The 21,700-nt window shown below is 57.4% G+C and overlaps 1 protein-coding gene across 1 annotated transcript; it reads left to right on the plus strand.

Moving 5' to 3' along the window:
- Positions 1–1,022: 1,022 nt before the first annotated feature.
- Positions 1,023–21,491, plus strand: PGD (phosphogluconate dehydrogenase). The gene is made up of 13 exons (XM_062190417.1): positions 1,023–1,117; positions 1,777–1,852; positions 2,111–2,290; positions 5,646–5,711; positions 6,314–6,432; positions 8,861–8,930; positions 14,006–14,140; positions 15,400–15,589; positions 19,283–19,413; positions 19,564–19,697; positions 20,570–20,669; positions 20,823–20,945; positions 21,042–21,491. The coding sequence occupies exons 1-13, from the start codon at positions 1,110–1,112 to the stop codon at positions 21,159–21,161; spliced, it is 1,452 nt and encodes a 483-aa protein (XP_062046401.1). The 5' UTR covers positions 1,023–1,109; the 3' UTR covers positions 21,162–21,491.
- Positions 21,492–21,700: the final 209 nt, after the last annotated feature.

Consider the following 21,700-nt stretch of genomic DNA (forward strand, 5'->3'; position numbering starts at 1 on the left):
CGAGGCCCGGCTGTGTTTCCAGTTCCAGCTTCCTACTGAAGTGCACCCTGGGCAGTGGCGGCTGACAGCTCTAACGGATGGGTCCCTGCCACCCACGTGGGAGACCCAGTTTGAGTTCTGGGTTCCTGGCTTCCACCTGGCCCAGCCTTGGCTATTGGCCAGCAGATGGAGAATCTCTTTCTGCCTTTCAAATACAATAAACGTAAACATCAGGAAAAAAAATATCGAGGCCCCAAAGAGCTTTTTCCTTTTCCGTATTCGAGTCCCCCCATCAGCACTGACCCATGTTAACAATTAAAACTTAGGACAGGAGTCCAAGCCCCTGGCTCAACGTAGCGGTGGCAGCAGGGGTCCTGGTGGGTTGTCCCCATGACCCGCGGATTCCTGGGAGCCCCCGATGGGCATTTCACTGCGGGGTGCAGTGGGTCAAGCCCCGGCCTGGACGCCAGCTCCCTCCTGGAGGGCAGTAGGCGATGGCCAAGTCCCCGGGGTCATCGCCACCCACGTGGGGGACCCAGAGGAAGCTGCAGCCAGGCGGGGAGCGAGCCTCCAACGAACTGTAAAGGAAAATGTAATAGTCGGCTCCCTAGCTCGGCGCATCTGCCGCGGACACAAGGGGCCCACGTCCTGCACCCCGGCCTGTCCTGCGCCACGTGCCCTCCGGGCAGGACCAACAGGCCCGGACCCCGGCCCTCGCCGGGGGCGCCCCCAGTGCGCGGCAGCCAAGCCTAACGGGCCGGCCGAGTGGGTTACCGCCGTTATGGCTGCGCCCATCCGCAAGGAGCAGAGGCCCGGGGCCCGACAACAAGCCCGGTGCGACCGACCCAGGCCCAGCGCTCGGAACCCACGAACCCTTGGTACCATCGATCTGCTCGGCGCTCTACTAATCTGGCCCCCGGGAGTGGGCGGGCCCGCTTGCCCTCAGGTGGTCTAACAGGCGCCGGAGACAACCAATGGCGTGGCGGCACAGCTCCGCCCCCTGCCCGCCGATTGGTTGGCGCCGGAAAGCGGCTGCCGCCCGGGGGGCCAGCGGGAGCCTGACTGAGCCGTCCGAGCCCCGGAGCCTCTCTGCTCCTCGGATCGCCTCAGCCCGCCGCGCAGCCGCCGCCATGGCCCAGTGAGTGGCAGGGCCGCGGGGAGCGGGCCTTGGCCTGCGCGGAACTTCCCGGGGGCCAGGATCTGCCCCGGGGGTCGCCTGAGGGAGCCCGGGTGGCGAGCCAGCTCCTGGCTTCCTTGTCCCGGGGTCCCCGCCCCGGCCTCCTTGTCCCGGGGTCCCCGCCCCTGGCCTCCCTGTCCCGGGGTCCCCTGGCCTCCGCGTCCCGGGGTCCCCGCCCCTGGCCTCCGCGTCCCGGGGTCCCCGCCCCGCAGCCTCCGCGTCCCGGGGTCCCCGCCCCGCAGCCTCCGCGTCCCGGGGTCCCCGCCCCTGGCCTCCGCGTCCCGGGGTCCCCGCCCCGCAGCCTCCGCGTCCCGGGGTCCCCGCCCCGCAGCCTCCGCGTCCCGGGGTCCCCGCCCCGCAGCCTCCGCGTCCCGGGGTCCCCGCCCCGCAGCCTCCGCGTCCCGGGGTCCCCGCCCCGCAGCCTCCGCGTCCCGGGGTCCCCGCCCCGCAGCCTCCGCGTCCCGGGGTCCCCTCCCCTGGCCTCCGCGTCCCGGGGTCCCCTGCCCTGGCCTCCGGCGGCCTGGGCCCGGGGCAGGGGCGCGGGCCGCAGGGCCTGGCCGGGTCCGGCCCGCAGTCCCGGCGCGCGGAGGCTGACGCGGGCTTCTCGTTCTTCCTCTCAGAGCCGACATCGCGCTGATTGGCCTGGCGGTCATGGGTCAGAACTTAATCCTGAACATGAATGACCACGGCTTCGTGGTGAGTGGTGGGCGGGGCTGGCCCTGCGCCCCTGCAGGACCCCTCGGCTTCCGCCTTGGAGTGGGGGGGCGGGTGTCAGGGCCGACCCCGGGGGGCCCTGCCCGAGACCCCAGGTGCCCGCGGCCCTGGACAGAGCCCTGCTTACTGCCGCGGAGGCCAGGGTGGGGGCTGCGTCCCTGCAGGGGCTGACCGGCCGGGCCTGGCCGCAGCCCACACTGGGGGGCGTCCATCGCCTCACCAGGCCTTCCGCCCCCCTAGGTCTGTGCTTTCAACAGGACGGTCTCCAAGGTGGATGACTTCTTGGCCAACGAGGCGAAGGGAACCAAGGTGGTGGGCGCCCAGTCCTTGAAGGAGATGGTGTCCAGGCTGAAGCAGCCGCGGCGCATCGTGCTGCTGGTCAAGGCCGGCCAGGCTGTGGACGACTTCATCGAGAAACTGGTGAGGCCCGCGCTGCCGCCCGGCTGCCTGCGGCTGCTTCCTCCCCACACGTTTGTCTTTCAATTTTTAGATGTGGTCTGCCCAGTTCCCACACAATGACTGCTTCCTGGACCGGCACCAGTTAAGTAACAGTGTATCCTGGAGAGGTCCTAATTACCCATGAAGTTCTCCCGGCACTAAGACACATTTCAGTAGAACAGGGCGAGAGCAGCAGCGGGCATTGGGTGTAGTGGTTGAGACGCTGCCTGGGCGCCTGCATCCCGTGACACAGGGCCTGCGTTTGAGGCCTCGCTCTGGCTTCTGGCTTCCTGCTGAGGTGCACCGTGGGAGGCAGCCGCTGCTGGAGACCTGGATTAAGGTCTTTTTTTTTTTTTTTAAACAGGCAGAGTGGATAGTGAGAGAGACAGAGAGAAAGGTCTTCCTTTTTGCCGTTGGTTCACCCTCCAATGGCCGCTGCGGTCGCCGCATCTCACTGATCGGAAGCCAGGAGCCAGGTGCTTCTCCTGGTCTCCCATGCAGGTGCAGGGCCCAAGCACTTGGGCCATCCTCCACTGCCTTCCCAGGCCATAGCAGAGAGCTGGCCTGGAAGAGGGGCAACAGGGACAGAATCCGGCGCCCCGACCGGGACTAGAACCCGGTGTGCCAGTGCCGCAAGGCGGAGGATTAGCCTGTTAAGCCACGGCGCCGACCTGGATTAAGGTCTTTTTTAAGATTTATTTACTTATTATTTGAAAGGCAGAGTTACAGAGAGACAGAGGCAGAGAGAGAGAAGTCCTCCATCTGCTGGTTCTCTCCCCAGATGGCTGCTACAGCTGGAGCTGCAACGATCTGAAGGCAGGAGCCAGGAGCTTCTTCTAAGTCTCCCTCGCAGGTGCAGGGGCCCAAGGACTTGGCCCATCTTCCACTGCTTTCCCAGGCCATAGCAGAGAGCTGGATTGGAAGTGGAACACCCAGGACTTGAACTGGTGCTCATATGGGAGGCCGGCACTGCAGGTGCTGGCTTTACCCACTTCGCCACAGCGCCAGCCCCTGGATTAAGGTCTAGACTCCTAGCTTTGGCCTGGCACAGCCTGGGCTGTCACAGATGTGCGAGCAGTGATCCAGCAGGTGGGAACTCTCTGCCTCCCAGATAAATAAATACACAGAAATTAAAGACAGCAGCAGTCTTCATGGGCTCTCTATCCCTGATGTTCAAAAGGGTCTTTCAGAGTTGAGCGTGCAACATTGATGGAATTTTAGTGCTGTTCACTGGTAAACCTTCGGGTCCACATGGAGAAATAGATTGCATGGGTCTCGTGTTCGTACACAGCAGTGGTTCTCAAATGGCTGCGTAACTTAGTAGAGGCACCACCAGGTCCCCTTAGGGAATTCTGGGAACCACATGCTGGGCACCTATTTTTGTTCCAGACAATTCGCTGGCTTTGGGAAGTGTACTTACTTGGAAGCACAGACGTGCACACGAGTGAAGGGGAGCCTGTGGAAGGGTTTATTTAGCTACCTTAACAACTATTCTAAAGTCATAACTCGGAAAAACAAGAGACTCCCTGTTTGGAAGAAACGTTTGGTAAGAAATGCAGTGAGGACTGGCGTTAACACTGGTGCTATCTCCCCGGCGAGGAGAATTTGTAATTGTGCTACTGTTTTTTAAATTAGAAAGGACCTTGTGAACCAAGCTTTTTGTGTAGCGAGAAGCCAAGCTGCTGCGATTAGCTTCAGACCAAGTGGGCTGAGAGATGGCAGGTGCTCCTCCAGCACTGGTAGCGTTGACTGGGAGCCTTCCGGGGGAAGGTGGAGCAATCGCAACAGAGCCAGCCTGAGGGGTGTGCCAGGGGAAGTTCTCTTTAGGGGATCAGCCTCTTCCTTTTTTACATTTTTTAAAAAGATTATTCATTTATTTGGAAGGCAGAGTTACAGCGAGAGCGAGACAGAGAGCGAGTGAGCAAGCGAGAGAGGTCTCCCATTCACTGGTTTCACTCCCCAGGGCTGAGCCAAGCCGAAGCCAGGAGCCTAGGAGCTTTGTCCTGGTCACCCATGTGGGTGCAGGGGCCCCAGCACTTGGGGCATCTTCCCCTCTTTCCCAGGCCATTAGCAGGGAGCTGGATCAGAAGTGAAGCAGCCGGGACTAGAACCAGCGCCCACAGGGGATGCCAGTGTGGTGGCTTTACCCACTCTGCCACAACGCCATCCCCAGCCTCTTCCTGCCACTTCCAAACCGTGGTGATGAGATCATTCATTCACACACTGAATCTTGTGGACTGCTGTGTTCCAGAAAGAGCCTTTATAGCAAGTGTTTTAAATTCCTGGAGCTAGCCCTAGCCCTAGGGATATTCACTAGGCAGGAGGCACACTATGGAACTATAAGCTTTCCAAGTTGTTTGTTTCACTAAAGCACTTCAGAAAGTTCATGGAAAAGTAGAATTAAAAGGTAAGTTTATTTTAGTGCAAAAACTCTGGAAGCCCTGCCTAGTTTTTTTACAATATGCATTTCCTGTTAATTTTTTGAAAAATCCCTTATAAAAATCTGAGATTACTCACCGCTGGGCATTTGGCCTATTGGTCAGGATGAGTTGGGACGCTATATCCTGTATCAGAGTACCTGAGCCCTAGCTCAACTCCCGATTCCAGCTTCCTGCTAATGTGCACCCCAGGAGAGAGCAGGTGATGGCTCAAGTATTTGGGTCCCTGCCACCCTCTGGGGACCTGGATAGAGTTTCTGGCTCCTGGCTTTGGCCTGGCCCAGCCCCAGCTGTGTTGGCACTTAGAGAGCTAGCCCCTGTAGCTCTGTCCCTCTCTGACTCTCAAGTAAATCATTTTTAAAATACCTTTGAGTAGTCCAGGGGAGTGACGTCATTTGTGGACAGTTCTGGATTTGGTGGGCGGGATCACTGAAGAGGGATGGTGTCAGAAGATCAGGTGATTGGTCAGCCTGGCACGACTTTCACTCAAGCGCCTGAGAGGAACAGCTCGGGGGAAGAAGGGACTCCACTTACAGTCTGGGAATTCACTGGCTGAGACCAGGCTGCCCCCTGGTCTGACTCTGGTGGCGGGTCTCAGGGTGGACAGGGAAGCAGAGAGGGGCTCCCCCTAACAACCCGGTCCAAACCAGTCACTCCCAAGGCTCCGCCTTCAGACTCCAGAATTGGATCAAGCCTCCAGTGTTGTGCACGAATCCATTAACTGTTAACTGTTGGGGTTCAAACATGAGTTTGGGGAGCCAGATCCTGTTCGATCCGAGGCGAATGACACACGCTTTACTAGGCTGTCTTTACTCTGGATACGTGCTTGCCTGTGTCAGTCGGCCAGGGCTCTTGTTCCCTCTGTCTTTGGCCACCGTAATGCTAACGTCTGGTTACAGGTTCCACTGCTGGACACTGGTGACATCATCATCGATGGAGGAAACTCGGAATATAGGGACACCACGGTAAGTGCTCTGCAGTCCAGATTCCTGCAGGCTCTGAGAATGCTCCACCTGTGACAGAGGCGCCGTCCTGTGGGGCCGTCTCGAGGGGGCGGCTGGGGACTGCTAGGATGCGCGGCGGATGAGGGTCTTAGTCGCACGCCTGACTCAGAAGAGAGGCTCCTGCTTGGAGCGGCCGGGAGCCCGGCCGGCAGTGCTTTCCCCCGCCCACTGACCCACGACGTGTCAGCGGGCGGGGGCTGGGAACCACTGCTCTGAGGGTCTCGGATGCCGGGAGAGTGCTGACCGCAGTCCGTCCTACTGTGCTGAACCAACTGCTGGTGAACAGCCTGTCGCACAAGGCCACTGCCAGCCGAACAAGAGTGCGAGTGTGACTTCATGGTTGCCCTTCGGCAACGGGGCTGCTGTCTCAAGCATCCAGGGTTTCTTGGTTGCTCTTTATCAACTCCCACACGGAGGGGATTCACGGTCTGGGGTGACGGCTGCTCCTAGACCCCCGAGATGTCTTCGAGTGTGGATCTCCGTCCCTGTCTCACACCTCCTTTCTCTCCTGGGGAGAAACTTACGTTGTGGGACCATCACAGAATTCTTCTTCTTTTCTTTAGAGACGATGTCGAGACCTCAAGGCCAAGGGGATCTTGTTTGTGGGGAGCGGAGTGAGCGGTGGAGAGGAAGGGGCCCGGTACGGGCCGTCACTCATGCCAGGAGGGAACAAAGAGGCTTGGTGAGTCCGGGCGCCTCCCCGTCTCAGCGCCGGGGGCCTGCCTGGAGGGGTGAGCCAGGGACCCCCGTGCCGCCCTGGGCGCCAGTGTTAGGAGATGCTGGAGCGACTTTGTCCGCCCAGACCTTTGGTTGCTGTGACAGAATACGCGAGGGTTCTTCCGGAAGTCTGGAGCGGGAGCATTTGTCCCAGCAGCCACGTGCCCAGAGCCCACATCGGAGTGCCTGGGCTCAGTACCCGGCTCTGCACCTGATGCCAGCCTCCGGACGGTGCAGCCCCTGGGCAGCAGTGGTGATGGCTCAAGTGACTGGGTCTCTGCCACTCACGTGGGAGACCTGGGTTGTGTTTCCAGCTCCCAGCTTTAGCCCGGCCCAGCCTGGCCGATGCAGGGGTTTGGGGAGTGAACCAGCAAGTGGGAAATCTCTGTTCTCTCTCTCGCTCTTTCTCTCTCTGCCTCTCAAATATAAACGTTAAAGAAAAATAGTTCACAGAAAAATGGAATTTAAAAAAGATCAATTTATTTTGGTGTAAGAAATGGATCTCCATGCACAGCTTTTTCGTAGTACGCGTTTCCAGGAGCCGTTTGAAGAGCCCTCACGCGTGCCTACTCTTCTCTGTCTCTTCCTCCGTCACCCTCTGCGAGACTGGCTCTGGCGGTTCTAAGTAGGCTGGGAGGAAGCAGCTGGGACCATGCCCATGCACTGACCGCGCTTAGGAGTAAGGTCTGCCTCTTCCCGCTGGTGTGTGGCCACAGATAACTAACCGTTGTGAGTAATGGAAAATCTGGCCTGGGGTCGAGGCAGAGAATTTGTCCTTCTCTTGGGAAAACAAACTTTGGGTCGCCTGCTGTGCTCTGCTCAGAGGTAGGGTCGGCCACAGGAGGGCACGTGCAGCAGGGGTGGGGTCGGCCGCAGGAGGGCACGTGCACTGGTGACGTGAAGTTAGGGCCACGCGGCACCTCCACGGGTCGCGGTGTCTGCACGCCGATGGATTCCACGCTAGCTCCGCTGAGGGGGGCAGGCAGAGGAGAAAGCCAGATGGGGAGAGAGGTGGAGTGAAAGGACGCAGGGAGCAAAAGGGAGGGACCTTTTGAGGGAGACGTGGAGAGGGAACGTTCTTTCCTGAGTTTGATTTCCAGTTGTTCTAGAATTATGTCAGGGAATAAAGTGCCGGAGTGATCAAGCCTGACCCTGAAGGGTGACGGGTTTATTTTTAAATTTTCCTCCCTAAATTACCTCTCTGCTGAGGAAGCCTGGGGATTCTCTTAAGCGTGTAAAGTCTACAAGGAGAAGACTCCTGCTTCTCACAGGATTAAAAATGCTTATCTTGGAGGGGAGGGCATCGTGGGCAGTGGGTTAAGCGGCCGCTGTGACGCCGTGTCCCAGTGGTTAAGTGCTGGCTCTTTCACTTTGCTTCCTAAATGTCTCCAACAGCCAGGGCTGGACCAGGCCGAAGCCAGGAGCTAGGAACTTAACAGAGGTCTCCCACATGGGTGGCAGGGACCCAAGTGCTTCAGCCATCCACTGCAGCCTCTGTGGGTTTACGTTAGCAGGGAGCTGGATCCGAAGTGGAACCAGGACTGAAACGGAGGCGCTCTGATGTGGGTGGCAGCGGCCCCAGACGGCGTCCTGACTGCGTGGTGAGCACTCAGAGCTGTCGCAAGAGTTAACTTGGCAGCCCGCGTGTGCAGAAACTTCTGCACGGTGTTCACTAGGGAGTCGGGGCAGGCATCGGGGCACAGCTGGTTCAGTCACTGCCTGTGACACCAGCATCCTGTATCAGAGCACCGGTTGGAGTCCTGGCTACTCTGCTTCCAGTCTTAGCTCCTTGCTAATACACCTGGAATAGAAACTGAAGATGGCCTACATCCACGTGCCAGACCCTGGTGGAGTTCTAGGCTCCTGGCCCAGCCCTGGCCGTTGCAGCCATCTGGGGAGTGAATCAGCGGATGGAGGATCTTTCTCTCTCTGCCTCTCTTTCTATCTCTCTGCTATCCAAACAAATAAAATACATCTAAGACCATGAGCAGGACAGTCAGGAAAAGCTTGGGGTGCGCACGGCTTCCTGGTGGGGCTGCTCTTGCTCTGGGTAACGGATCTCTGCAGCACGTCGCCCGTCCGAGAGCGCCGAATTGTGCTGCACCTGCTAACGCCTGCCGTCTGTTGCAAGAACAGAGGGTCTCTAAACAGCTCCTGGTGCTCGCCGTCAGCAGTCACAGCTGCTCCTGGTGCTGCAAGGGAAGGGGCTTCTGGTGGATGGGTGCCGCTTCCGCCTGGCCTTTCCCGTGTCGTGTCAGCCAGCATGGGGCAGGGGCCGTCTGAAAGCACGGGCACACCCTCCTCCCCTAGACAGAGCAGGGGGGAGGAGGCGGCCTGGAGTGGGTGACGGCCATCTCAGCTCAGCGCTCTGACCTCACCGCTCCCTCCCGCAGGCCGCACATCAAGACCATCTTCCAAAGCATCGCTGCGAAAGTCGGAACTGGAGAACCCTGCTGTGACTGGGCAAGTTCTGGGGCTCCCTTTAAGGCCGGGTGCAATATGGGGGTGTGCGAGTGACGGAGTGCACAGAACAGAGGCCACCTGGGTCAGTGGCTAGCTCTGTGAGGTAAGGTCCCTAGTCTTAGGCTGCTAGCATCGCTGATGCCTGAAACGCATGCCTGTCGCGTTCCTGCTTCTCCTGACTATAATGTAATACCCGAGCTGGGTAACTTTATGCAGGACAGAGGTTTATGCTCACAGTCCCGGAGCTTCAAGGCCACGGCCCTGATAAGGACCTCCTGGTAGATGACCCCACAGTGGCTGAGGGAAGGATCACACAGCAAGGGGGAAGCCAGGTGCCCCTCGCCCTCATGAGGACTCACTCTGGGTCCCATGAACTACCTTAGGCCTTCGACGGCGAGCAGCCAGTGAGAGGCCAGTGAGCAGGGGTCTCCCAGCAGGCCGCGTCTTTTCAAAGGCTGCCTCAGCTCCCAAAGTAAACATGGGGCCCACACTTCCAATGCACGAACCCGTGGGGGACAGACCCCATCTTACCTTACCTCACAGAGCTAACCACTGACCCGTCGTGCCCTGAGCACCTGTGCTCGCCCTTAATGCACTCTGCACAGCCTGGAGGTCGACACTAAGGCAGCCTCCTCAAATCATCCGAAAGAAACAGGAAGGCCCAGGGGACCTAAGGTGTTTCTTAACCATCTTACCACACAGCCCGAGACAGTGTCACAATCAGAGGTGGAGTTTGCAGCCTGCGTGGGAGGAAGAGGACTGAGCGGGCTGTTGCCTGGGCGCACAAGTCTGGAGAAATCCTCTCCCGTGGCTTGGGATTTAGGTGCTCTGTGCTTGAACCCAGGAAGCCGCAGGCCCTCGCCAAGTGTGAAGGCAGCACGGCCAATTCAGTGCCTCCCCTTCCTGCATTTTTGTGCTGCCACAGAAAGAATTCTCTCCCGTGTTGCAGCTCAGCCCTCACGCGCCCGGTGGGAGACGTGGCTGGTAAACCTGGGTGACATCAGCAAGCCACTTCCCCTTCGTGGACATGAGGATTGGACCTGCTGACCTCTGGGATGTCTTGCGCCCCTCCTCCCCTTTAATTTTATATCAGCAATTTGGACGCTAATGTTGCTGTTCACTTGCATGCGAGGCGGGTGGGAGGGGTGCTAGGTGTCCTGTCTGGCTGCTGCAGCGAAGCTGATCTTCCCCTTCTCGCCAGGGGGCGCTGCTGAGCTCAGCGAGAGTCTGCTGGGGGCGGCCAGGCTGGAGCTGTGAGCTCAGGGGTCAGTCTGGAGGCTTGGGAAGGGACTTCGCCTCCTTGGCATCAGATGACTGCCGGGCAAGTGCAGCACTAAAAGGCTCTTTTTGCTCACACGTGGGACGAAGTGATGAAGGAGTAGCAGCACTTGCCCTTGGGTGTTTTTTTTTTTTTTTTTGGACAGGTAGAGTTATAGACAGTTGTTGAGGTTGATTTCTTCTGAGAGGATTCGTTTCTGAGAGAAGTGCAGTAGGGGCAAGAGGCGCGGAGTCACCACACAGACCCTGGGAGTCGGGTGAAAGCAGGCCTGAGGCGAGCAGCCTGCAGACTCGTTTATTTCAGTTGCTACAGCTGCTTATATAGCCAAGGCAGCCAATCTGGTCAAGGGGCAGTCTATGCCCTAACCAATCACAGCCTGTTGCCAGGCAGTTTCCAAAGCCATCCAATCACAGCCTGTTGCCAGTCAGGCTCTGTTGCTAGGCGATTTCTGAAATCATCCAATCACAGCCTGTTGTCAGTCAGGCTCTGTTGTCATGTGGTTTCCGAACCCATCCAATCACAGCCTGTTGCCAGGCAGTTTCTATTATCAGCGGCCATCTTGGCATGACCTTTTCGCCTTCTCATTTCACCACATTTCCCCCTTTTCGTGTATTTTTGAGCAACAGGAGGCATGATTCTTGGCCATACCATTGTTGACCCCGTTTCCATGTGGTCTCCTTATGCGACTGTGCCTGTCTTAGGTTGTCCCACAGGGGATCTTACCCGTCATTGACTAACCAGCGCTCAAAACGAGAGACCACAGGAGTGCTTTCTCAGATGGGGGTGGGAATGAGGAACAATGTTAATCAGGAATGGCATGACCGCACACAGGCTGTGGGCCATTTGAGTGGCTGACCAGAGCTAGTGGGGTATAAAACAGTAGCGGATGTGGCTATGGGCAGTTTCTCAGGGTAGGATGATAGGGCAGGTGCGTCTGTTAATAAGGTGGACTCTCAGTCTTATTCAGCTGGTTCTGGTTGGCTGTCAGTACAGGTTTGATGTTTCTGGCTGTACCCAAATGGGCTGTCCCACATTCTCTGGAAAGACACAAGCATATCCTCGACCCTCGGTTAGCAGAAGCCTTTCTAAGGGCATAGGAATCCAGGGCCTGAATTCTGTGTCCACTCCTATATTAATGGCAAACAGACGAGTGGGATGGGGTCTAGTGGCTGCCCTGAGAGCCTGGGGTGCCTGAGTACTGCCACAAATGTGGGGATCCTCACTGGGTGCGGATGGGATGACCTCGCATGAGTTACTGTTTTGAGGTCCTCTAAGTTCATGCCACAGGTATGTGGGGGTGGCTGACTAGGCGTTGCCACCTTGTTTGCTACCTTGTTTACTACCTTGTTTGCTACATTGTTTGCTACCTTGTCATTTTCACTGTCAGAGCTGTCTCTCCCTAAGTCATCAACTACTGTCTGTGAGACAGGGACCTGGAATGTCAGGCTCTTATCACTCACAGATTCACTATGTTTGGTCATCTGCATGGGATTCTGAGAAGGGGGTATCTTTCCCATGTTTGAGTGTTTAAGAGCGGTGTACCACGCCAGCTCTAGCCAAAGGAAAGACACGCACAGCACTGCTGCCATAACAGTGCAAATTCCTAGCACCTCAGCGGCTGATGGCATTCTGCAGGGGTTCCCTACGTTAGACAGACAGTGGTGTATCAGATCGTACGTATGTCCTGTGCTTAGTGGGGGACTTCCTTGATTCATTAGGTCAAGGCTGTATGCCCACATGGTGTCTCCAGAGCGTCACCTCTCTCGAGTGAGGGAAGATGACTTGGTTCCAAATTCTGGGATGATCAGTCGCTTATGTGAATTCGCGGGGTGAACCGGAAGTAAAAGGAGGAGCCGAGAAGCGGTGTTAACGCTTCTGCGGGGTGTGTGCCTAACCTGGGGTCACTTAGACCGAGGACAAGGACAAGGAAAGGGGCATAGAAGGGGGTTCTGTGCTCACCTTCACAGAACTGAACAGCACACAAAACACCGAGGGGGGGGCCTACTTGCCAAAATCCAGGGGGGACCTCGCCAAGTCCGACATTCTGTCTCTTTCTCAGTCACGTTGGCATGCCAGATGTCGAGGTTGATTTCTTTTTGAGAGAGAGAGACAAAGAGAAAGGTCTTCCTTCAGTTGGTTTACTCCCCAAATGGCCGCCATGGCCAGCGCTGTGCCGATCCGAAGCCAGGAACCAGGTGCTTCTTCCCAGTCTCCCATGCGGGTGCAGGGGCCCAAGCACTTGGGCCATCTTCCACTGCCCTTCTGGGCATAGCAGAGAGCTGGACTGGAAGAGGGGCAACTGGGACTAGAACCCGGCGCCCATATAGGATGCCAGTGCTGCAGGCAGAGGATTAACCAAGTGAACCACGGCGCCGGCCCTCCCTTGGGTGTCTTGATCGGCTTAGATATTGGCTTAGTGCAGCCTCAAGACTTCATCTCAGATCACTGAGAAAAACTGAACGCAGGCGCACCTTTGTCCACTGTCAGAGTAGCCGGAAGGCAGAGGTGAGGATGTCATTAGTCACAGGACTGCAGGAGCAGAGCGGTAAGAGCAGAGGTAGGCCAGCGGCTGGAACCAACAGGGCAGTCCCTGATGTGCGGTGGGCTGATCCACACAGAGGCTGCCCAGGCCACCCAGCACCTAGTGTGCAGGGCAGGTGCGTCGCAGTCAGAGATGTGTGCGTGTGACCCAATGCGATAAGGGTTGCACGCATGCCACTCCCTTCTTTCTGACTCCTTGCCCACTCAACAGCTTTCCGCTAATTTGGCATCTCAGGTAGCTTGTCTGTAGAGACAGAACATGCTGATCAGATAACACCTGTAGCCATGAAGATCCACTGTGAAAAGTCTCACCATTAACCCAGTACCCGCCATGCAGGTGTTTACTTACATCTTGCCAGAGCAGTGCCAGGACCTGGTCCGTGAGGGGACCTGGGAGGCACCCGTCTCTGGCTTCCTGGGTTGAGTGAGGGCTAGATGTTGGCTCTCAGGTCATTTTCTTTGGCCCACAGTAATCACAGAACCAACTGCAATACAGTTGTATTTTGGAAAAAAATATATAAGTGACTTAATTAACTATTTTTATTTTAACCTCCAGTTTGTAGAAAAGTGGCAATTTCAGGACAAAGAAGACTGTTTATGGGTGAGGGCTGGAGAGTAGGGGATTGGTTCAGCAACAGAGTGAAAGCAGAGGCTAAAGGACTATAGGCCCTGGGGCCGGTGCTATGGCTCAGCAGATTAAGCCACCGTGTGCAGTGCCAGCATCCCATATGGATGCTGGTTAAGACCTGGCTACTCCATTTGCAACCCAGCTCTCTGCTATGGCCTGGAAAAGCAGTGGAAGATTGCCCAAGTCCTTGGGCCCCTGCACCCACATGGGAGACCCAGAAGAAGCTCCTGGCTTTGGCCTGGCCAAGCTCTAGTTGTTGCAGCCATTTGGGGAGTGAACCAGTGGTTAGAGGATCTCTCTCTTTGTCTTCTTCTCTCTCTCTCTCTCTCTCTCTGTAACATTGTCTTTCAAATAAGTAAGTAAATATTTAAAAAAAAAAAAAAAGAAAGAAAGAAAGAACGAATGAATGAACTGTAGGTCCTTCTGGGGAATTTGGGGATTTTGAAAAAAATCTCTGGAGGAATGTGCTGGAGTTATTTAAGCAGTGTGGGACTGGGCTTGCGTTGGATTGCTGCACGACTTGTTTCAGAGACACCTGTTGACTGGGTGTTTGTTGCGTCTCGTGTGGGGAGGGGGCGTCGCGCCTGGGTGCCCCTCTGACGGCCTCGCGGTGCCTGTGCCTGCCAGGTGGGCGAGGAGGGGGCCGGGCACTTCGTGAAGATGGTGCACAATGGCATAGAGTACGGAGACATGCAGCTCATCTGTGAGGCCTACCACCTGATGAAGGACGCGCTGGGCATGGGGCACGACGAGATGGCGCAGGTGAGTCCCGCACAGAGCAGCCGTCCTCCCGCGGGGGGGAGCGCTCCGGAGCAGGCTGTGAGGCACAGGAGGTCGTCACGAGGCAGGAGGCTCCCTGGGCCCCGGGGGCCGCCAGTGCTGCCACTCGGGGAGCTGCCGGTACAGGCACTGTGGCACTTCGTGGACTCCAACTCAGTGAACCCTGCCGTCCCGTGCAGGAGGCGGCACTGCCTGTTCACTCTGAATCAGCTCTGAGAATTTGCACACACACAGGACAGTGGAAGACAAGTGGGCACCGTGCGCACTCCACCTGCAGGCTGCCGGTCACTGCGCTATCCTGGCCTCCGCTCTCAGTTTCATCTCCTTTCTGGGTGCCTTTCAAAGACAGTGCAGCATTCAGTGCCGAGTGCTTCAGCATCTCCAGGCAGACGTGTCTGCTCCCTGAAAGCAGAGGAAGGGCCACGCATCTCAGCGTCCTGCAGAGCCCAGGCTGCTCCGCAGTGTGGTTCTGCTGACCAGCAGTCCAGGCCCTCCCTGCCACGCAGAGCGTCCAGATACAACCATAGTTACTGCGAGTGGAGCGCCACTGAAAGAGCCGTTGGCACACGCCATGTAGGCTTCTCGCAGGTTCTTTCCTGTGTTTCCCTGTGTCACCCTCGTCTGGTGGCCTGCATTGTCCCTGGCTTGCCCTGCTTGGTTTCCCAGGACGCTGGACTTAGTTGTCATGGAAGCAGAGTTTTGCTTTTCTGTGTTCATGTTTAGTTGGTTTTCTGACATTTAATGTATTCATTCAACAAACCTAAGTGAGGGCCTCCCTGTGTGCGAGTCCCAGTTGTAGGTGCCGGGGATAGAGCAGGGAAGACGACAGAGCCCCTGCCCCCAGACCCGGGGAGGCAGCCCCTCACCACTCAATATCTAATAGAAGAGTAGTGCTTGTGGCCATGAAGCAAGGCAGACGGGAGTGAGAGGTGGGTCGCAGAGCAGGTGAGCACGGCAGGTCCTGGGGGGTGACAGTGTAGCCCCAGGAGAAAGGAGGGGGGAAGGGATGGTTCTGGTGCTGAGCCGATCGGCATCACCAGGTCGACAGCAAACACGGCTGCGACTCGGTTAGCACAGAACCAGTCTGGGGGAGCGGGAGTCCACCAGCCTCCTCGGGCCGAGCCTGGCGGGTCAGGCCTGCAGCACCGGGAACGCGGGACGCATGAACGAAGGCCAAGAGGAATCGGGTCGGGGGGCGGAGCAGCCCTTGCACAGCCTCCTCTCTCCCATCCTGCATGTAGGCCTTTGAGGAGTGGAATAAGACAGAGCTGGACTCGTTCCTGATTGAAATCACAGCCAACATCCTCAAGTTCAAAGATGCTGATGGCAAGCAGCTGCTGCCAAAGATCAGGGACAGCGCGGGGCAGAAGGGCACCGGGAAGTGGACGGCCATCTCGGCCCTGGAATACGGCGTTCCCGTCACCCTCATTGGTACGTGCCACGTCCCCACGGCCTGGCCTGGGTGTCCGTCTGAATACTGATCTCGCCTGCTGTTGTTTAAAGATTGATTGATTTGAAATGCAGAGAGAGAGGTGTCTTCCATCCTCTGACTCGCTCCCCAAATGGCCACAGCAGCTGGGGCTCGGCCAGGCTGGAGCCAGGAGCCAGGAGCTACATCCAGGTCTCCCTTGGTGAGTGGCAGGGACTCACATACTTGAGCTGTTATCTGCTGCTTTCCAGGGGCATTAGCAGGGAGCTGGAGCAGACGTGGAGCAGCTGGGACTTGACCCAGTGCTCTGACATGGAATATGGGTCCCCAAGTGCCATTTCACCTGCTGCACCACTTACCTGCCCTCGCCTGGTCTCCTGGAGAGTCTGCAGCCCTGGGCAGCTCTCAGAGTGCTTGTGCCCTTTTGCATGTGAAGACACAGCCTGAGAGAGGCTGACTCTGCTTTCAAATCTCGATTAAAAGGCAGAGCGACAGAGAGGAGGAGACAGGGAAGAGAGAGAGAGAAATCAGTCTTCCATCTACTGTTCACTCCCCAGTGGCCAAGCTGGAGCCAGGAGCTTCATCCAGATCTCCCCCTTGAGTGGCAGGGGTACAAGTACTTGGGTCACCTTCTGGCACCTTCCCAGGCAAATTAACAGGAACCTAGATTGGAAGTGGAACAGTCAGGGCTGTAATGTGGGACACCGGCATTGCAGGCCACGGCTTTACCCCTGTGCCACAACGCGTCCCCCCACATATTTTACTTTTATTATTTGAAAGGCAGAGTGACAGAGGAGGAGGAAGAGACAGAGACGAGAGACCTTCTGTCCGCTGGTTCACTCCCCAAATGGCCACAACAGTGGGGACTAGACCAGGCTAAAGCCAGGAGCCAGGAGCTTCGTCCGGGTCTACCACATGGGTGGCAGGAACCCGAGTGCTTGGGCTGTCATTTGCTGCCTCCCAGGTGAGTTAGCAAGAAGCTGAATTAGAAGTGGGGGTGGGACTTGGTCCCAGGCACTCCTGTATGGACTGCATCTCGTAAGAGGCAGCCACAGTGCCCACCCCTTGAATCTCTTTATAATGCTGCTCTCATTCGTGGGAGCTTGGAGGTAAATTTGGAAGTTACTGTCCGTTCCAGTTTTACCTTTGGACTGTTTTAGCATTAGTGACTTAACTGTACTCCTTGACTTAGGATCTTTTTAATGGGGCGGAAACCGTAATGGAATTTTTTGTAGAAAACTTCACAGAACAACATATGCTTGTGTACCAGAACTTAAGTTCTTGGTATCTTCAGAGTTTTTCGTCCTGTAAGTTTTTTCTGATTTGCTGTACATTTGAAGTCCTTGAGTAGTCTTTCCCTATGTTTCTTTTAGGGAACGTGCTCTTTTAGAAGGAAGCCACACGGACACACACTTTAGAAGGTAGCCTGGCGGTGTGCTGCCACTCAGGACACCCGCTTGCCCTACCAGAGTGCCTGGGCCAGCCACGGCCCCACTGGTTCCCGTAGTGCAGTGGTGATCACATTCACGTCCCACAAGCCCTTGCCCCACTCCCAATCTTCGGTTCCTGCTGATGCATATTCTGAGAGGCAGCAGGTGATGGGTCAAGTCCATGGGGCCCTGGCACCCACAGGGGAGACCTGGACTGAGTTCTGGGCTCCTGGCTCCAGCTACCCAGCCCTGGCTATTTCAAGTGTTTGGGGAGTAAACCAGTGGATGGAAAATCTGTCTGCCTTTTAACTTAATTAAACTTAATTAAAATACTAAATAAGATAAAAAGAAGGTGGTGTTGAGGTGCAGAGATTAAACAGATGCCTGTGTGCTGCGTCAGTGCCTGGATGTGTCCCCTTGCTTCCTCTCCAGCTCCCTCCAAGGCACCGGGGAGGCAGCAGAAGCTCAAGTGCTTGGGTTCCTGCCACCCACGTGGGAGACCAGGATGAGGTCTCCTAACTCAGCCCTAGCTGTTGTGAGCATTTGGGAAATGAACCAGTGGATGGATGATTCATATTCTCTCTCTCTCTCTCTCTCTCTCTCTGTCTCTCTGTCACTCTTTCAAATAACTTTTAAAAAAAGATACCCACTCTCCTGAAGTTGCTTTGTCACCTTCCTAGCCATGTTTTTATCTTTTTTTATATATTTATTTATTTGAAAGGCAGAGTTACAAAGAGGCAGAGAGACAGAGAGAGAGGTCTTCCATCCATGGGTTCACTCCCCAGATGGCTGCAACAGCCGGAGCTGTGCCAATCCGAAGCCAGGAGCCTCTTCCAGGTCTCCCACGCAGGTGCAGGGGCCCAAGGACTTGGGCCATCCTCCACTGCTTTCCCAGGCCACAGCAGAGCTGGATCAGAAGTGGAACAGCCAGGTCTCTAACCGGCGCCCATATGGGATGCCAGCACTGCAGGAGGCGGCTTCACCTGCTACACCACAGTGCCGGCCCCAACCATGTTTTTATCTTATGTCAGTGAGCTAAGTGTCAAACTCAGAACAATGGAGGGAAGTAATAAAAACCAGAAATAAATAGAAAAAATTAGTAAGAGCTGATGAACAAAACCAGAAGCTGGCCCTTTAAAATGAAGAGTTGGGGCTCAGGCACAGAGCCAAAGGCAGGGCCAGTGTGGCTGACTGGTGGCGTGGCTGGCAGTGTGGCTCCCCCTGAGAAAACACTTTCCCGCTGCTGTTCCCACACCGGCGCCTTCCCCACCCTGATTCCCTGATCCCCGTTGCCGCTCCCTGGTCCAACGTGCCAACGTGCCAACGTGCCGTGGGAGGCGCGATAAGGAGGGCAGGGTTTGTCAGTCCCGCGCCAAGTACACAGAGGGAAGCCGGGAGCGGGCTGTCCCTGCCTGATGCGCGTAGGTGAGTCAGGTCAGGAGGAGGGCTCCTCTCCTGCACTGCAGAGCCCTCTCTCCCTTTCTGCCAGGCCGGCAGGGACCCTGGGGCAGGGAGGCCTCTGCTGCTCCCCCACGCCCACCTCGGCCACAGCTGTCTCTGAAGGCATACTTGTGCACCTGCTCGGTCCCTGTGGTGCCCCCGTGGGCGAGAGGGCGACGCCTGCCCAGGCGGCCGTGGCTTGTGTGCTGGACCCCTCCCTCGAAACGTCGCTCCCCGGAGCCCCCACTTCATTTTGTCTGCAGGAGGACGTGGTTTGAGAGGAAGTTGTTCTGAGTCTAACAAGCAGTCTTTTACGGGGACTCATTTTGAAGATATGAAATGCTTTAAATTAAGGTGCCAGGTTGGAATGACTTTTATTCCGATGAAGCAGAACTCTGATCCTGGACCGGGGGCACACCGAGAACTGAGAGATGTGGCAGGGCTGGGGCGGGGCTGGCCGTGTCTGTCCAGCTGACGGGCGCACGGTGCCTCCCTGTCCTGGGTGAGCATCTCTGACTGAAGTCCTCCAAGTTGGAATTGAAATTTTATTTGCGGCCCAGCCTGAGTAATTCTGATCCTAGTGCTTTTATCTCTGTTTTCCCTCAAAACTCCCCTCTGGACTCCCTGCGCGTCCTTGTGCCTCCATGCCCGTGCGCATGGTGGCACGGTGGGGGACTGGCCCGGAGGTTCGTCATCAGCGGAGCTGTTCCAGGAGTTTTTTCCGGTCGGGTGGAATTCTGTGGCCTGAGCGGTCGTGGACTGGGGTTTCCTGGCCTGGCCCCCGCCATGGCCCCGTCTTCCCCTGCCCTCGATGCCTGCCCGCAGGAGAGGCCGTCTTTGCGCGCTGCCTGTCGTCTCTGAAGGACGAGAGGGTTCAGGCCAGCAAGCTGCTGCGGGGGCCCCCGAAGGCTGCGTTCCAAGGCGACAAGGGGGCGTTCCTGGAGGACATTCGTAAGGTGGGGCCTTGGAGGAGGCGGTGGCGGGGGCCTGAGCCCGGCCGAGGGACAGCCCCTCCCCTCCCCCTGTCCCTCTGGGGAGCCCCCCTGCCACGTGGGGCAGGCGGCAGGTGGGGACAGCCGCTCTGCTGTCTCCCCGTCACTCCCTAGGCACTCTACGCTTCCAAGATCATCTCTTACGCCCAAGGCTTCATGCTGCTGCGACAGGCGGCCACCGAGTTCGGCTGGACCCTCAACTACGGAGGCATCGCCCTGATGTGGCGGGGCGGCTGCATCATCCGCAGGTGAGTGGGGGCAGCCCCGGGGCACGGGGGCTCAGGTCACTGGCTCCGGGGCTGCCCGGAAGAGGCGCGGTGGCCCTCCCACGGAGCACCGGCCACAAGGGCAGCGGAGAGCTCCACAGCTCACTTGGCCTGCCCAGCTGGCCCTGTCACATCTGTGGATTTCAGCAACCTGGTTGAAATTATTTGGGGAAAAAAATGTATCTGTGCTGAACATGCAGTCTTGTTTTTATTAAGCCCTCAATAGTGTAGTTTAACCACTGCTTATAGCATTTACATGGTGTTAGGTACCCTGAGTCACCAGAATTGACTGATTATTAAAGTGTACAGGAGGAGGGGCAGGTAGTGGCACCGGCATTCCATGTCGGAGCCCCTGCTCTGACCCAGCTTCCGGCTGCCGCGTGCCTGGGGAGGGAGCGAGTGAGAACCCAGGCACTGGGCCTCTGCCACCCTCCGGGAGAGCTGGGTGAAGTTTCTGGCTCCTAACGTTGGCCTGGCCCAGACCTCGCTGTTGCGGCCATACAGGCAGTGAACCAGTGGATGAAAGGTTTCTCTGGCTCTGCCTCTCGCTCTGCCTTTTGAATAAATAAGTAAATCTTTAAAACAAAAAAAGGGGGGAGGGGTGGCGGCATTGTGACGTAGCAGAGCTGCCGCTTGCAGCACCAGCATCCCGTGTGGGCACTGGTTCTTGTCCCGGCTGCTCCACTTGTCACCCAGTTCCCTGCCAATGGCCTGGGAAAGCTGTGGAAGATGGCCCAAGGGTTTGGACCCCTGCCACCCAAGTGGGAGTCTTGGATGAAGCTCCTGGCTCCTGGCTTCAATCTTAAAAAAAAAAAAAAAGCTTCCACTGACTTCTCTCCTCTTGATCATTTCAGTGTATTCCTGGGAAAGATAAAAGACGCATTTGATCGAAACCCAGAACTTCAGAATCTGCTGCTGGACGACTTCTTCAGGTCAGCTGTCGAGACCTGCCAGGTGCGTGGCCCGTGGCGGGGGGGCGGCGGCCTTCTGGGTGGGTTCTGCCCCCCCGGGGCCCCTGTCACTTGGGAGCGAGGGTGTGCGTGGAAGTGGGTAGCGTGTCTCAGACAGAGCGGACCGCTCACGGCCGGCTTTGCCTTCCCTGCCCAGGCCTCCTGGCGGCGGGTAGTGAGCACTGGGGTCCAGGCGGGCATCCCCATGCCCTGCTTCAGCACCGCGCTGGCCTTCTATGACGGATACAGACACGAGCTGCTGCCGGCCAACCTCATCCAGGTGAGCGTGCGGAGCCGTGCTGGACGCTCCCCTACTGGGAGCCGGGGGGCCTGGGCCTGGGCGGTGGCTTCAGCTACTCCATTTCCTGTTTCCTAGGCTCAGCGGGATTACTTCGGGGCTCACACGTACGAACTCTTAGCCGAACCAGGACGGTTCATCCACACTAACTGGACAGGCCACGGCGGCAGCGTGTCCTCCTCCTCGTACAATGCCTAAGCGGCCCGTGTGCCACACACACTCCTTCCTCGGCCCTCTGTCCACTTCTGCTCAGGTCTCTGCAAGTTCGACGTTGCGAGAGGCTCCTGAAACAGTCCGCTTACTCGGAGGCGGCTCCGGGAGAGCCACCTGCCCTCCGCCCTTGCCTTTGACCGTGTGCGGGACAGCAGCGGCCGGGGGCCCGGCCCCGCGGATCAGCGAGGCCATGCATCTGTCCCGAGAACGCTGCAGCTCTGAGCACACAGAGGGGAGGGGACGTGGGGTCGATCAGGTGGGACTCGGGGTCACGCTGATTCCCCCTTTCCCACACCCAATAAAAGCTTCTCTACGTGTATGCCTTTTCTGCGACTCCTGGTCACCCCGGCCCCACGGAGCCCTGGCCCGCTGCCATGAAGACCTGGCGATGGTTTGTGAGCCAGTTTGTTGGCAAGGCTGGAACAGGCGGTGTTCAAGGGCTCTCACGCACCGTTGACGTCTCACCTCCTGCCGTGGACCATGGCTGTGGGGTGGTCCCTCCCTCGAGGGTGACGGTGAGTCCT

The sequence above is a fragment of the Lepus europaeus genome, chromosome 5, assembly GCF_033115175.1.
Source record: "Lepus europaeus isolate LE1 chromosome 5, mLepTim1.pri, whole genome shotgun sequence".
Lineage (NCBI taxonomy): Eukaryota > Metazoa > Chordata > Mammalia > Lagomorpha > Leporidae > Lepus > Lepus europaeus.

What these genes read in the sequence shown, in the direction of transcription:
- PGD (XM_062190417.1), top strand. An exon ending in TGAATGACCACGGCTTCGTG is followed by an intron (nt 1,853 to 2,110) that starts GTGAGTGGTGGG and finishes CCGCCCCCCTAG; the next exon opens with GTCTGTGCTTTCAACAGGAC. An exon ending in GGAGGGAACAAAGAGGCTTG is followed by an intron (nt 6,433 to 8,860) that starts GTGAGTCCGGGC and finishes TCCCTCCCGCAG; the next exon opens with GCCGCACATCAAGACCATCT.